Source organism: Gymnodraco acuticeps, unplaced genomic scaffold (genome assembly GCF_902827175.1).
Source record: "Gymnodraco acuticeps unplaced genomic scaffold, fGymAcu1.1, whole genome shotgun sequence".
Taxonomy (NCBI): Eukaryota; Metazoa; Chordata; class Actinopteri; order Perciformes; family Bathydraconidae; genus Gymnodraco; species Gymnodraco acuticeps.
The window spans coordinates 2208138-2224142 of record NW_022990484.1 but is presented as its reverse complement, the minus strand read 5'-3'; the positions used below and the strand labels follow the sequence as shown (position 1 = coordinate 2224142).

Below are 16005 nucleotides of genomic sequence, written 5' to 3'. Positions count from 1 at the left end.
GCCAGATGGAAGTGTTTGAGAGATGGGATGAGACACAACTTGGAATCCACTCAAATCAATAAGTAAACTCGAAGAGGAAAAACTAATCACAACACTGTTGACCAATGCAGGTGTTTTGCAGCATGGCAAACAAAGCATCAGTTTTGCCAGTCGGTGAACACTGCAATTATCGAGAAAGAATCAGATTCTTCTCTGCAAATTGCAAAAGAAATGATTTCTTCTCTTCAAGAAGACTTTCGATATCCCAACACTCATTAAATGGTAACTAACAAGAGGCACTGTCCTTGTTGTCCTATCAACGTAATGGCTTATAGGACACATTTGGATGCGCTATCCATTAAGACGTGCTAGAATGGTAATGTGTTGTGTTGTAAATGTGTTGCTTTTGCAGTTTGAAGTGTATAGCTGCATTTGATCAGGTCATTTGGGTGCTCCAAACGATTGGCCACCGTGTTATAATGTCCTGTTAACATTAAGCCAAACACTGGACAGGAAATCGACTTAACTCCGTCTCCTTGACGGCTGATCAGATGAAGCATATAATTTAAAACATAGAGTTTTAAATTCTGGTTTTCCTACTTTCTCGTCTGTCCTTTTAATTTGTTGTTGTTTGAGTCAACATTCAATCGTACCCTGAATCTTGATTAAAGCTGTTGCCTCTAGTTCCATTGCAACCAGTGCTTATTATGCGTAGAGTCAAAAGGTCAACATATCTTATTCTAATATTCTCATCTCCCAGCTGCCCTTTGGCTCAAATGTGGCAACTTCACCTAAAACCCTTGTTCCGTAATTAAGTGTGCATTTTTAAATAGATAACGAGACTGAATATCCTGAGGCATTCAGGCTTTATTTTTGCATTTTTACCAAGCAGCAACCTGACAGCGTACACTGGTGTGGGTAAACAGATTATACAAGATGCCGCTTGAAATGAATGCCATTCAACTTCACATAAAGATAATTGATTTTAAACATTGGTAAGATATCCTTGAACATCTTTAAACATTAAGCATTGGTATGCATATTTATTTTTATTGTTAATTTATGATGATAGCGAGCAGCATCTGTATCATGTCTATCCATGCCTTTCTATCCATCTAATGTACTGCTGACAACAGATAAACTGACAAGGGTGAAAATACAATCACGATGGTGACAGTAATGAGAATGAATAGTTTTCCCAAGGGTCTTACAAACAGAGTGTAACTGAAACCTTGGAGGCATTTCGTATTAGATTTTTGATCATCTTTGCTGATCGTCAGCAGTGGAGGTATTTGGCATGTTGATGTGTTTCTGTAGAGACTCCATAGAACAGAACAACAGTCTCAGAGCAGAAGAGTGAATGGAGATGATGGCAGACTGCCAAGCAGCGGAAGAAACAGCCTGAGAGAAGAATGAAAGACAACAAATGAGAAAAATGGCAGCCAGGTAAACAGATGGAAGAGCGATGAATACGTCATGCATACTTGCCAACCCTCCCGATTTTCGCGGGAGACTCCCGATTTCATAGCCCTCTCCCGGTTTCCTCCCGGGGTCATATTTCTCCCGCATTTCTGACAAAATCAGATTTACTCAGGACTGTTTCCACTCGGACTTTAATACAGCTACACCATTGTTTGGTTTCCATGGTAGCATGTCTCAGTAGTAGCGCGCGCAATTGAAAGTCTGAGAGGGTGAGGAAAATATATCACAGAAAACAGAACAAGAATCAACAACTCTACCCTCTGCTCACTCCTCTCCTGTAAAATACAGGTCCAATGCTCAATCAAGGATGGTGCTACAGGCCGCAAGGCAGTGCACTTACAACTACAATAAGCATGTTAATGTTAATATAATACAGCTCCAGCGACCCCCCCCCCCCCCCCCCCCCCGCGGTTTTGAAATGCTCCTGATTTCTGAGGTCTCAAGGTTGGCAAGTATGACGTCATGCTTTGAAGGGTTTCTCCTTTGGAGGTTTTTTATCTTAGAAATATCATTCTGGGCACACAACAAAACCTAAAGTTATCTCCTCCTTTATACCAAAAAGACAAGTGGCAAACTGCCCGGAAATGTTATGATTAGCTGTATGCAGTTTAGCTGTATCACCAGATGGAGACTCTTACTTTGATGAGATTGGCGTAGCCTACAGGGTGTGTTTAGTGACCCCTATTAGGGTCGTACAAACTATAAAACAAACGCACCTCCCTGCCCCATGTGGCAAAGGAAATATAAAATCAGAAATGCTAGTTGTGAAAACTCAGAGTTGTCGTTTGATGACTGTGTGGTATAGCTATCGGCTCATGCTAATGCTAAACTACCATGTTGAACCAAAGCAGCTGCTATTTAAACACATGAAGATATTTTTTTAGAAAACCAACCAGACTAAACACCGTTGTGGGGGGACCCTGTTACGGGTTATTCACTATTGAAAGCAAGCTGGAAATGATTAATTGATTATTGTCCATTAGAAATGCTGATTATTGTTTAACAAAATGCTTAAAATGTGCTTCCTGGATGCACATGAAAAGGCTTTTTTGTTTAAATCATCGTGAAATGTCATCTTGTGTTGTGGGTTGTAAAAGACGTCGGAGTGACAGCCGTTAAATAGAATCGAACAGCTGTGGCCAGGGGACTCTTATTATAATTGCACTGTGTGTGTGTGTGTGTGTATGTGTGTGTGTGTGTGTGTGTGTGTGTGTGTGTGTGAGTGTGTGTGTGTGTGTGTGAAAGCCAGAGAGTTTGGCAACCATAGAGAGGTCCAGCCACATGATTAACAGAGCTACTTCCAGTAAACCTTTAGATTCAGTTAGGCCTCCTGCATGTGGGAGGAGGTGATCGCATTGTAAGAGGATGATTTATGAGTGTATGAAATGCCGGATGGGTTAAGATAATAGGAACTGAGATTCAAAGCTAGATGAGGAACTGACCTCTAGCATGTGCGCCATGATAAAAACTGGGCTGTGCTGTGGAGTGAATCTATAGACTAATCCAGGTTGTAGGTGGAAGTAAAGCAGCTGCCATAACTGCAGTGTGGCCATAGACATTTACATGAGGTGTTTGAATGTGTAATATTACCAATATATATGTTTTTACTAACTTTACTTCTGTAGACAATAAATAAATTATATTTGTATTTAATTTTCCTCCAAAAATGTGCTTATTTCTTTTTCAGCTGCACATCAACAATACCAGCTTAATGAGCTTTACTCAATTTTAAACCAAACTCTCTGCAAAGTCAAGCATCATTGCCACAAATAAGAGCTCATGGACACTTAAGACATCTACCATTACCCGATAGCAAATAAATAATTGACTATTCATTGAAAACAACCTAACCAAATCCAAATAAAGCTGAGCATAATTAGACCCAATGCAGAATTTGGTGAAGCAAAAAATGAAAAAGCGAGAGAACACTATCTCTGGCAGATTCAACACCAGTTAACAAGCAGCCATGGTGGAAGAGAGCAGTCATTTGTGTCCTTTTCCCCAGCAAAGCACAGTTCACACTCTCTGTCCCGCGTAAAAAACCCACTTTTGTCTTGAGATGATTAAAATGCGGCGTGCGTCTCACTATCTTCTCCTTCAGGCGTTGGGGCCAAGATAGGTGTCAATACCACAGGACCTGATTCAATTAAAAATGCTTTTATACACCTAGGCTGAGTTTGATTTCAGACTAGTGTTCTGAGACAGAATAAAGGGGTGAAGACCAAATGAGCCAGGGTGAAATCCACTGCTCAATGTCTTGGGAAAAACCCGAAAAAGTTACGTAAAATTAAACCAAACGACACACACATTGTAATCTAGTATGCTTACAGACAGGCGGAAACCTTGTGTGACCCTGATCCTCTCTGTGTCTTAACATGTGTCTGTTTGTGTAATTTACAAAGCTTATAAAAGAAAAGCGAGAAAGAGCAAGGATAGATATGGTGACAAGGGATCACAGAGGCAAGCTGCTGACTGAATGAGGACTTGGCCCTCGGGCTGGATTACCACGACCTCTTCTTTCCTCGCCATCTCCTGCGATTCCCTCCATCCTCTTTAGGGAACGTTCTGCATGGAAACTGAGTCAAGTGATGAGGGAACGGGAAGAATAGGGTTTCATCAGCTTGGCATATGTGTGTCAGTGTGTGCCAGCGGACGTGTGTGAGAGACGGAGCACGCGTGTGTGAAAGGGACGGCCGGATCACACATGACAAGTAAAAGGGACAATATAGGAAACCATATATTACACGTAAAATGCTTTATAAGCTACATTTTGGCTAGCACTATTCATCATCCAGTAAATGGTGGTTTTAGCCAAGGTGCCAATTCTGACTTTGCGCTGGTGGGGATAAGGAGTATGGGGGTTCGGATAGAGGAGGAGGAAGGAGAGTAAGTGAGTCATAGTTGAAACTCCCAGGCCTTCTGCATAATCATTTTGCTCACGCTTCGTCACAGCGAGCTGAATCACCAGACAGACACGTGGCCACAGAAACCAGAGCCAAAACGTCTCTGCCTGGCCCGTCTCACTTTACCTCGCACTTCTCTATCACACACACAGATTAGAGGGGTTAGTAGATCTTTCTGTGAGGTTACCACGTCTTTGACCCCGTTGACTTTATATAATTGAAGCTTTTAATAGTAGTTGTCTATGTTAATTCATGCAACTGGCTCTGGGTGCCAGATATACTGTTTATAACATGCTTGGCGCTAAACACTGCGGTTCTGTGTGTGGCGACATGTGTGTAGAATCTGCTTATGGAGCTTTGGAGCCATAGATTCAAGGGTCTTTGCATTCAGTAACAGGGGCTTATCGCCTCACAAAGTCATTTCAACCCAGATTTGCCAAACGACAGGATAGAAATTATGAAGAAGATTTGGTATTGTAATCGCTTTTAAATTCAAATCAACAAAAAGTCTGACAACCAGGAGTAAGTCATGTGGTCTGATTGAGGGTTCCCCTACAGAAGACAGTGAACAAAATAAATGCCTTCAACAAATCGTAAAAGAATACAGCATTTTTCAATCTCCGTACTCAAATTAACCCTACATTTTCTATGGCGTCCACTCAAGTAAACATCGGCGTGATACATTCTACTAGAATTGTATGTTTTTTTAATTTAATCTTTAGACATAAAACAAGCCTCATCACACAGGACCTTCACCCCTCCTTCACAACTCACTCCAAGTCCTCCAATCAGGCCAGCATTATAAGAACCCTCAGCCTTCAGACACATGTGTTTTAAAAACTGATTCAATCAGACTGACGTTAAATATACCACTCAAACAAATGTTCATATTTTCGCATTGGCATTTTATTCTAAAGCCATACTATTGTACTGTGTTTTTTTGTGGGAGCCATAGCAAATACACAGCCTCATCTTTAATGAAGTTCTTTATGAACAAAACATTTTATGACGTGATTGAATCGGCCGCTTAAGCCTGCTTTGAAAACAGTGTTTTCCCTTTCTGTTTTCTTGCTCAAATAATTCAAAAATAGGATTCTGCACTAGAATCTAGAATCAGAATCACAAATTCAACGTCTGAACTCACACCCTGTAAAAGGCTGGACAAGCCCTGCGTACATGGGAGGTATTATAACCACCATTGTAATAAGTCTTGTGAAAACAACTTTAGATGGAATGCGCTCGGAGCTGTTAATGATGCAAACATACTTAGCGTGAAATGAGAATTAGCTGCAGACCCCCTGCTGACTACAGCTTTACGTAAACAATTCCGGGGTCTCATCGGAAACATATCTCCTGAAACCCTTCCAGGAACAATCTACTGTAGGAATCTCCCCCTGACTCGAGGGCTCTTCTTGATTTGTTAAACAAACAATAAAAAACCTCTGATAGCGATCTTTCCGTGTACTCCGATGCTGATTTGCAATGCAAATGATCCCCATCAGTGGGCACCACGGGGAGAATTCTGCAATCCTCCGACAACAACAAAGGGATGGCCCTTGCATCATACTGCCTTATCCACAGCTAGATGTGTCCCTTCCAAGCCTTATCTCTGCTGGCCTTCTGTCCGCTTAAAGGGACAAGGACCTCTGCACGGCGCACTGGGGCCCCTCCAGGCTCTGTTTAATGCCACGGTGTAGATTTGGAGGCACTTAACAGTCATTGCTGGCAAAATACAGTTACAGATCCCTTTAAGCTGGAGGGAGGTAAGATGGAAAGGTAGAAAAACGAGAATGCAGCCAGTTACCTGGAATTCAATCCCATAGTTCTCCCGGCAGAAGTCTCGTAGTTTCGGGTAGACGTGCTCTTTCAATGCGTTCCTCTCTGCCTCTGTGTCTGCAATCGAAAGAAAAGAAGTGTTAAAATAACAAATATCAAAAGCAAACTTTAAGGACTCATGTGTACAAGAAAAAAAACACCTGGTATATATGTACAGTTTAATTAAAAGTAGAGCAAATGACAGGTAATATGACGGTATGTAGCGAGTAACAGTAAAAATGCGTCAATACCCGTTCAATTGTGGCTTTTCTTGTCTGAACTTTTTGTTGTTGTTGTGACAAATTGGATAATGGGACAACAGGTGAATATTATGAGTCATTTGCCACATTTCTGCTTGATCACCTATGGATTCATCTTATATAATTGATGCCGATATAAACCTAAACCCTATATTATTGTTTGGCATTTTTTAAGACCCTCACAAAATATGATATCCAAGAAAAGAGAGTCCTGACACACCCTGTTAAAGACTGTGGGATTATGCAGGATTCACAGAGGCAGCGATCATATTGGACAGTCTGAGCGAGCGCCCACGGCTTCTTGTTGTGTCCCACTTTCCTTCCTCCTGTCCTCTCGTTTTCACTGTCTTCCAAATGGTCACTGTAATGTATTCGGACAGGCCCAGTCTCTTCCTCCCTCTCTTTTTTCTGAAGGGTGTGGACGGATGGTTAAAAACAGAACATGCCCGACAGAGAGGCCCCATTGTGACCAAGAAGCCCCGACTGGCACGTGCACCGCATTATGCGCGCGAAGAACACACACATGGCGGACGCAAAACATCCCCTCAGCCGCTAACCGTGTCATACGCAGCGTGAGCAGAAGAGCCCGCACATTTGGTCTGACGGAATCTTGCTCTCGTCTATCTTTAGTAAGGCTTTGGGCCGTGACCGTACACATATCCGCCGACAGCTACCCGGGCGAAATGTCAAATCAAAACTGAACGTATGCACTGAAACAAATGGTTTCTTCAGTGGAGCTCTCGTCTAATTCCATCAGATACATTACAGGAAATGTATAATATCATACAGTGACGTAGATGCAGCATTAAGGGGATTTAGAGTGTGTGTGGAAGTGTTGAAAGTAGTGGAATCCAAATGTGCATGTTGCTGTGCTGCGTCTCGATGTGACCTGACAGAACTGTGTTGTTGTTTGTATTGTGCTGATAACGGCAAGACTTTCTCTCCCTCTATTTTGTGGGATGATGATGAGTTATGGCAGCCTGGCGTATGCGTGTGTCTGTTGTGTACACACCCACACGCAAAGAAACAAAGACTGGATGGTGCTACATTCCCCCTCTTTCTCGCTGTGTGTGTCCCTCCCTCACATTTCCATTACAATAGTGTGGACCAATTTATCTTTTCTTTCAGGATTGTCCTGTGAGCTTTTATTTTTTCTCTTCATCTATCAGAGAACTTATGGCACTCAATTAAGCATTGAAATATAGTCAAAATATGTTGGAGAAAATCAAATGCCACAGTATTTATAACTGAATACCCTGTTATCTTTATGAAAAAACATCAGTAATCTAGATTCAATGAATACACAACTAGAATCTAAGACGTGTTTTAATGGAATCATATCCAGATATCATGATGCACAATTAATTTGTCTAAATTGATAACAACAAGCACTCACTAACTCCTATATTTTAGAAAATATTCCCTACTACTTTTCATTTGCCAGGTTTATAATTCCCACAGGAGTATACAAAAATAGGCTGGACCATGTGGTTAGGCATGACGAATACATCAATCAATTGGGATGGAAGATTTGGGATTTGATTTGCCAGGCCCTAGTGTAAAGATACAGCTTCTGTTTTGAAATGTTGGATGTTTGACACATCCTAGCCTCTTAAAATGATTCAAGTTGTTAAAGCTAATTCCATCTTTGCTGGAACTGCTCATATGAAAAGAATGACCGCAACTACAACTATTTTGATACTGAGTTAGTTGTTGAAGTCAATTATTTTCTTGAAGGCATTACTTTGGGTGCTTTTTTCAACGGCATAAATGTCTACCTCTCATCAGATGAAACACCATGAGACTAAAAGATGTAAGCAACACATTTCTTTCTCAGTATAGACATGGCTTAAGCTCAAACAAACTCTCTAAAGTGCAGATCTGAACATGAACCGCAATGATGCGAATGCACAGACGGTGAGCAAATCGATACTATATGACCTGGAAGATGCTAAGGGCAAATTGTGGCGGTGTAATCCAGCCATCCGTAAAGGCCAGATGTTCCTGAGCACATGGAGAGCCTACAGGTTATCTGAATACCACTGAGTCAGGATGAAGGGAATCCACTGGAGGTTATCGTTCCACCATCCATGTTAATCATCGCGGAAAGAAGCTGGAATTTACAGTGAAAGATGGAAATAGGGGACTTAAAGTGAAAGGGAATTCCTCGTTTATCGGCCAACAACATTAATTACGTATGATTAAAAACCATCAAAGTGGTTGCTTGAAGAAGTGTTAGTCTACTTAACATAAAAATAAACTACAAGTTCATTGGGAAATATCTGCGCTGCAAGCTGTTGCCTTTCAGCCATTGGTGAGGCTTCGTCATATAATCACATTTATGCAGGGAACACTACACATTTTACAGCTCAATTATGGTAAGCCACGGTGGCTGATTCTCAAGATAGAGGAGACTCTGTAACCATGGACACCACATGTTATCTTGTGGGTTTAAGATTCAAATATCTTGCCTCCTCAGACCAGTTGGTTGGTCCAATCAAACATGATTATATCAAAGTGAGATGTCATGTTGAATATGTTACTGTAGACATGATGCAATGGTACAATGCCCTGCTTTTCAAAATATCTAGGGACATAAATATGGGTATGGTTGCTAGGTAGTTGTGCCTATGAATATTTTCAATGTTCTCAAACAAATCGTTAACTGCCAACCGTTGCAGGAAATATTTGCCAGGCCTTTTTTATGTTCTGTATAAAAGTGGGAGTGGTTTATTGGAGAATTTCGGACTTGGTCTTATATCAGGCTCAGGTTTGCTGTATGTTAAGATTATTTAAAAGTTGTATAAAGTATAGTGACTATACCATTTTTTGATACACATTTAGTTATTCAATTTGACTCCAGCCCTGTTTTGGCCAAGAGACAGTGTTTGCAGAATAATGCTCTCTCGTCGTTTGACAAACAATGTCCTTACCACTGTTAAAACATACCCCATGGTTAGGCTCCATACACAGTAGGTGGTAAGCTTGTCAAGGTTTTTGCATTGTTTGAAACATAAGGAACTCCTTTTGATAAAGTTGTGTAATCAAATGCAAAATTAGCAGTTTTGTCTGTTTATCACATTTATTTTGGACTGCCTTACATAGGATCTTTGTTATGTTGGGATCTAGCGAAGCGAATTAGCAGTGTACCAAAGTGTGGGAGATGTGTTCAATATTCATGTGGTTTTCAAGTGAAGTTGCTGTTCCTCAGTTTGCGGGATTTCATCAACATATCTTGACAATGGAATCTGGAAATTAGAGCTCTGAAGCCCATGAATAAACATGCCTGACTTGAAGCAAAAGAAGATGCACAGATTTGATGCGCAACACTAAAGAAAAAGTGAAAAGACAGTGTTTGACTTGACTTGAATCCTTTCCGCAAAATGTTATAGTGATGTTAAAAGTAGACCAAAATATTAACATATATTCCATAAAGACTTCAAATGAAACATTAATTTGAAGTTAGTGGTAATAATTTGTTCACTTTCAATCACAATTATCGCTATTCAACCCCCAAACTCTCCCCAACAGAGCCCTTGATGTGCACATAATATAAATGTCCCATTAGTTATAAACCACACTGGTTGCCTGGGGTTAATTCAGCTGCTTATAAGTGGATCATTTCATTTTACTCAGGTATAATCCAGCGGGCTGCTTGTTATCTCCGCCATCATTCCCTGATGGGATATTTTTACAGTGTGTTCCGTGAAATAGCTCAAACACCAAGGGAGTTGGACGTGTGTGTGAGGCCAAACGCTGAATTTGTCAGAACGATGGCCTGGGGGTATAGCTGCTCCAAAGCACTCACAGAGAGGTCGCTAAAATAGCTGTTGCCAAACGAGATCTCCCGCCCTGCAAGGAGGCAGAGGACGGCACAAGGGGGAGAAATAAGCCCGCCGGCACGCGCCATAAAATCCACATTCTGCAGAACGGGGGGCCAAAGAAACTGGCACACACCTGCCCCTGAAAAGCAATTTATTAAACAAAAGCCACCCCTGACACAGTCTGTCCACCTGACAGCTCTCCCTATTTTCTCCTTGCCATACCTCCCATTCTCTCCTTTGTTCTCTGCCACCAGAGTCAATTGAAAAAAGTGGACGATTAGTGAGATATACAAGTGAAAAGACAGGAATTTGAGCAAAAGACCTCCGACATAAGCAAAAGAAAAAGACAAATAGAGCAGATTGACACAGTTGGAATAGATCTGGGGTAGTAATATGTAATGTAATTAGTGGTCTCCGTGGTGACGTACTATAGTCTTGACGATGGTGCGTTGAAGGGGTAGATGATTTCACGCATGGCGTCCATAAGGCTTCTTGCTTTTATCAACTTTAAACCGCTTAAGTGATAGCTTGCATACAAAGCATATTATATCACTCAACCCCTGCCAGAGCCCCTGGGGTGACTACAGCAAGGTAATGGAGTTGTCTTGATATGCTTATATGGATTAAGGTGAACACACATATTGACAGAGGAGACAGGCTGCATAATGCACTGAGCGCTACACACAAACACACAAATAAATCATGTTAGGCTTTTCTCTGGTTTGTTGCTGCCGTCTGGCTACTGGCAAGAACAGATAGCGGGGGTTTAATTGATCGACTGTGGCCACACACACACACACACACACACACACACACACACACACACACACACACACACACACACACACACACACACACACACACACACACACACACACACACACACACACACACACACACAGATTCATCCACCTGAGCCAAGAACTTGAGTGATTCATTAACATCATGGAAGGTGGATGTAAATCCACTCAAATTAGTTGTTTGACTTACATTGTGGCAAACACTTTGGGATACTTATAAAGTTTATAATACGGTATTGTAGAGGATATGCAGAATAGTCGACTATCAAAACCACTAGCGGCACTTGTTGCATCGTTGTAGATTGTGTGTTTCTGGTTTAGCAACATGTAGTCATAAGGCAGTGGAAATGGAGATACTGTGGTGCCATGTTACATAAGGGGAATTGAATGTATTTAGAGAATAAATGACACCTGCTAAACTTGCAAGAAAGTAGCTGAATTGTAGCCCAGTAACTTTCGTCACTTATGCTGTGGAACCTTTCTAATTTTGGCTACTCTTTGTTTGTGAGGAGCTAGAAGAGATGCAAGGGAGAAAACCAAGGAGACGCATTAGCCAAATGAGAAGCACCCAGTATCTTCAGCTGGGGATTTTGTCCAATCAGATCGCGGCTAATTTGTAAACAGCCTTTCAGATCCAATCAAGTATTTCACCTAGGTCACTCCTCCATTTTTAACCCTTTACTAGTTGTATTGTTGAGTATTTTTGATGGAAATTGGTCTTTGTAATTGTGTTAAGAACATATGGACTATATCACGCAATAAATCCACTACTTTTCTGGTAGTTCAGTTATTAATGTATGGTATTATCGAGTGGTTCTTCTATTTTAGAATCTGCATGCTGTGCTGTTGCTCAAACCACACTCTTCCATCAACGTATTCAGAGAAAAGACAATGTGCTTTTTAAACATATTAATATAATTGGGTGTCATGCCACTTTACAGGTGGTGCAAACACAACAGAGGTCCCTGAGGGTGGATAAAAACAGTGGGAGTGCACTGCAGACTGTCTGTGGCTTTTGATTAAGGGCATAGGGCCAGTATATTCAGCAGAGCCAACACTATAACCAGTGAGCGCATAAACCTCTTGGCACTGTGGATGAAAGCACAGAGGTCCCCCACTCACACAGACACAATAAAAAAATCGCAGCTGTTCGGTTGTGATGCCGATATTATCACTGCGGATAGCAGCGTTCACCTTTGCAGTTTCTGAAGCAGTGAAATGAAACTGGTATGTGTAAAGGTTATCAAAAAAGGAGGGATCTGCCCAACTTTTAGAGTTTATTTTACACTCGTACTGCTTCATTTATCATACACCTCATTTGTTATGAATCTGTCCCTCTTCAGAGTTACTAATTCAGTTACTAAATGATGGGATTAAAACGAAATGTCAGAGGGAAATGTCAAAAGGGAGATGCTGAAGCAGAAAGGGGCTGTGTTAACACTTGGTTTGTTTGGCATTGTTACGGATTTCTGTCTAAATTAAAACATTATTGTGGTACAGTAAGGTGAATGCTACTGTATGATGCAGTATGTGTATGGACAGCCCCCTCTAGTGAACATGGAGAAACAGGTTCTGCAGCAGTGCTGAGGGCACACCTGGGTCACAGATATGAGTAATGGTTTGGTACATGAGACTACAGGAGGTTAGAAAAGTTTTAGGTGCAGGAAAGTTGTCAAATACTGTGTTGGAGTGATAGACTCAGAAGAGTTTGAAGTAAGACAGAGTCTGTGCCTCAATGGCTTCATTACCAGTAATATGGTAGTGGACACCAGCACCTCGCTTCACTGGGAACAGCAGAAGATAATTAGCTCTTTTCACAGCTCAGGCTGAGATGTGTGTGTTTCCATTTGTGCCGACGGTGTGAAAAGAACCGCTTGGAATAGCCCCCTCATCGCTTTTCCATCCATGTGTAGATCGGAGCGTTTAAATTCCTGCTGTGTCGGGATGGTCTGAATGACTGAGTCAGCTACAGGTGGCTAAACAGTGGCAGACTTTTCACATTCTACTACAATAACCGTGCAATAATCTGAGGACAATTCTTTTTTTGTATGGGTCTTTTGCCGTTTGTGTGATGTACAGTGATGAATCAACTAAAGCAACATCCCTTTTCTCCCTCTCATAGCCTACTCTGCTTCCATCGCCTTGTTTACTCCAGTTTTACCCAGCCTATTTTTACCCCTTGCCCAGAGGGCATATTCAAATACAGAGCTCTATCTGGGTGTCTCCCTCACCACCCGACTGTCTTGCACTCTGCTCACACCATGACTCTATTTTGAGAGCAATCTGTTGTTTCCATGTGTTATTGGATAAATCATGTGCCAAATTGTTTTTTTTGTCAAGTTGTCACATGGCTAATTAAAGACTTCATGCAGTTTTTCTATTAGGTTAAGTGGAATTTTTTTTTTGTACATGTCATGGCTCAACGCCTTGCAATTAGATTACCTTAATCTGCACCCTGACTTTTTTCAAAATAGGCCTAAATCAATACTGGATCAAAATCCATCCTGACACATTACCTTTTACTTTACTGTGCATGTGCAAGTGTTTTATGACCTTAAGAACATTCAAGTATCCTTTTAATCATATGCTATTTTACAATCTCAATTTCCACTGCAGCAAATTGTATTTACACATACTAAAAGCCAAATACAGACTACGTCAGTATATGGGTAACCTATTTCCATAATTGTAAAATTAGTTAGAAAACTATCTTGTGTAATTTGAGGGTGTGCAGGCTTCAAGAGAGGGAACTGGGGGGGTGGGGGGTGTCACACTGACTCTTACCGTCTGGGTTGGCACAGATGAAGACCCGCACGCTGCGGCCGGTGGGGACGTGTTGCGGCAGGGCGTTGATGTTGCCGCTGATGGCCGCCTTGCGCAGCGCCGACTCCCTCGGGCAGGGCTGCCTGCTCCCCACTCCCGACGGCCACATGGGGGGCGACTTCCAGCGTGGCTGCACACACGCACATAAATACACACACACACACACACACACACACACACACACACACACACACACACACACCACACACACACACACACACACACACACACCACACACACACACACACACACACACACACACACACACACACACGCACAGAAGGGGCTTGTTAGCGCGGCCAGAGGCGCACACGCAGAGACAGACGTGCATGCTTGCGCGCAGATTCCCCTGAACCATCCACACACATGGGGCGTTAATTATGCCAAAGGAATGGAGATGCATGTTGTTTTTAATTTGCTTATAACTTTGGACTCGTTGACTCGATATAATGATTTCCAGGCTTTACAAATGAAATTGCACTATTTGGTCCACTTGTCATTTGTTTAACATATGACTTTGAAAGATGTTTTTCACATAATTCGTTTTTCTGGGACAAAACCTTGCCATACATTTTAACGCCCATTTCACACACACACATCTGTCAAATATTCTCCAAACACAGGAATGAGATTGTATGTCTTTCTTGTTTCATTCATGTGGTAGGGATACAATAATAGGATATTACGCACAGACTACTACCGCCATGGTGCATGCGTAATTTGTACATGTCCTTGGACGCATTCATGAATTTCCATGCCACTGTGGGACAAACAGACAAACAGAACGAGACGATACAAAACTCGGACAGACGAGCATGGCAAGCATCAGTCGTATTCCCACCCCAGAGAAGATGCTTGTAAAGGCAAATAACCGCTAAGAATGGTTATTCCGCCAGGAGTAGATGTCAAGACGCTGGTTTCCCGGAGTTGGTCTATCCTGAAATCTTTGTTTCAAAGACGGAAAACCTCGGAAAAAGACAACAAAAAGCTGGGGGAAAGTTGGGTAGTCCACTACAGAACACTACATAAAATCCTGTGAAAGCAGACAACTAAAAATCACCGCATCCACCGGGAAGGACTTGGCTACTAGTGATGCTGGACTGGAGACAGGCACAATAACAGGACACTTCTTGTTGCTCACATTCATTCGCTTCGTTTCGTGGCTTCCGAAAATATCCAAGCGTCGAGGACGGTAAAAGGAAAATAAAAACGCCCATCAGAGTGTCTGTGGTCGAGAGACGACGCCGGGACTCGGTAAAACAGACGTGTGTCTGAGTGCTCCCCTTGGCATCCTCCTGTCTCTGCGAGCCGACCGAGCTCTGAGAGATGGAGAGTGTGAAGCCTGGTGAAATAAAAGCGCTACTACCGGCTAGGACTTTCGAAATAAAATAGTAGTTCATTACCAGATAGGCTACTACTGAAGGCAACACACGCTTTAAAGTAAAAACAGATCATATCTTTAAGCATATCCTTATTTAGAGCTTATAACTATGACGCAGTTTTAATTAAAAGTGTGTTTGCTCAGTGTCCGTGAACTCACCTGTCTTGTCCCAGGAGTTAGCCCTTTTACGTTGAAGGCTTAGTGTTTAATTCCGGTCGTTGTCTTCACTTTGACTTGATGAAGAGGACAGAGGAGATCCGGAGGCTCTTCATGTCTCTCTCCCTGTGTCTCCCTCCTCTCCGGTGGACAGACTTGTGCTTACAGACCCCGATAATAAAATTGCTCTGGACCGCGGAGTCAGCAGGGTGGTGTCGTAAAATGACATTACGACTGTTAACTGTTACCAGTCATGTACAAAGTATAGAGTAACGGCATTTGTAGTTACAAATACGTCATAACGTCCTATTTACTTCTCACCAAGTACTCAAACGTCAATTACAGTTTAATTAGCCACATACTACATGTGAATTTAAAATACTTTTTTCCACTTTAATGTGTTATTTTTCACCATAATAAATGCTACCCTAACTCTCTTTTCCATTTCCCCAATTTTCATGGATATGGTTAGCAAGCTTTAATAACAACTAGCATAGGCTACATTTTACTTTAGTTTAGCAATGTGTTAGTTTCTGCTTCAGTCTAGTTGCCAAACTTGTAAACCCGGAAATGTTTAGTAAC

At 41.9% G+C, this 16005-nt stretch overlaps 1 protein-coding gene across 3 annotated transcripts in view; it reads right to left on the bottom strand.

The window, feature by feature from the left end:
- Nucleotides 1-15665, bottom strand: part of LOC117552726 (NACHT and WD repeat domain-containing protein 2) — a 46859-nt gene extending 31194 nt beyond the window's left edge. Inside the window, exons 1-3 of one of the 3 annotated variants that reach the window (XM_034226319.1) lie at nt 15427-15665; nt 13848-14016; nt 6169-6257 (exon numbers count right to left, since the gene is read on the bottom strand). In XM_034226319.1, coding sequence (XP_034082210.1) covers nt 6169-6257; nt 13848-13995 — 237 coding nt within the window. In that variant the 5' untranslated portion in view covers nt 13996-14016; nt 15427-15665. Of the gene's footprint in view, nt 1-6168; nt 6258-13847; nt 14017-14727; nt 15219-15426 lie in introns of those variants that run through there. The other 2 variants (XM_034226318.1, XM_034226317.1) reach the window with 2 other exon arrangements.
- Nucleotides 15666-16005: the final 340 nt, after the last annotated feature.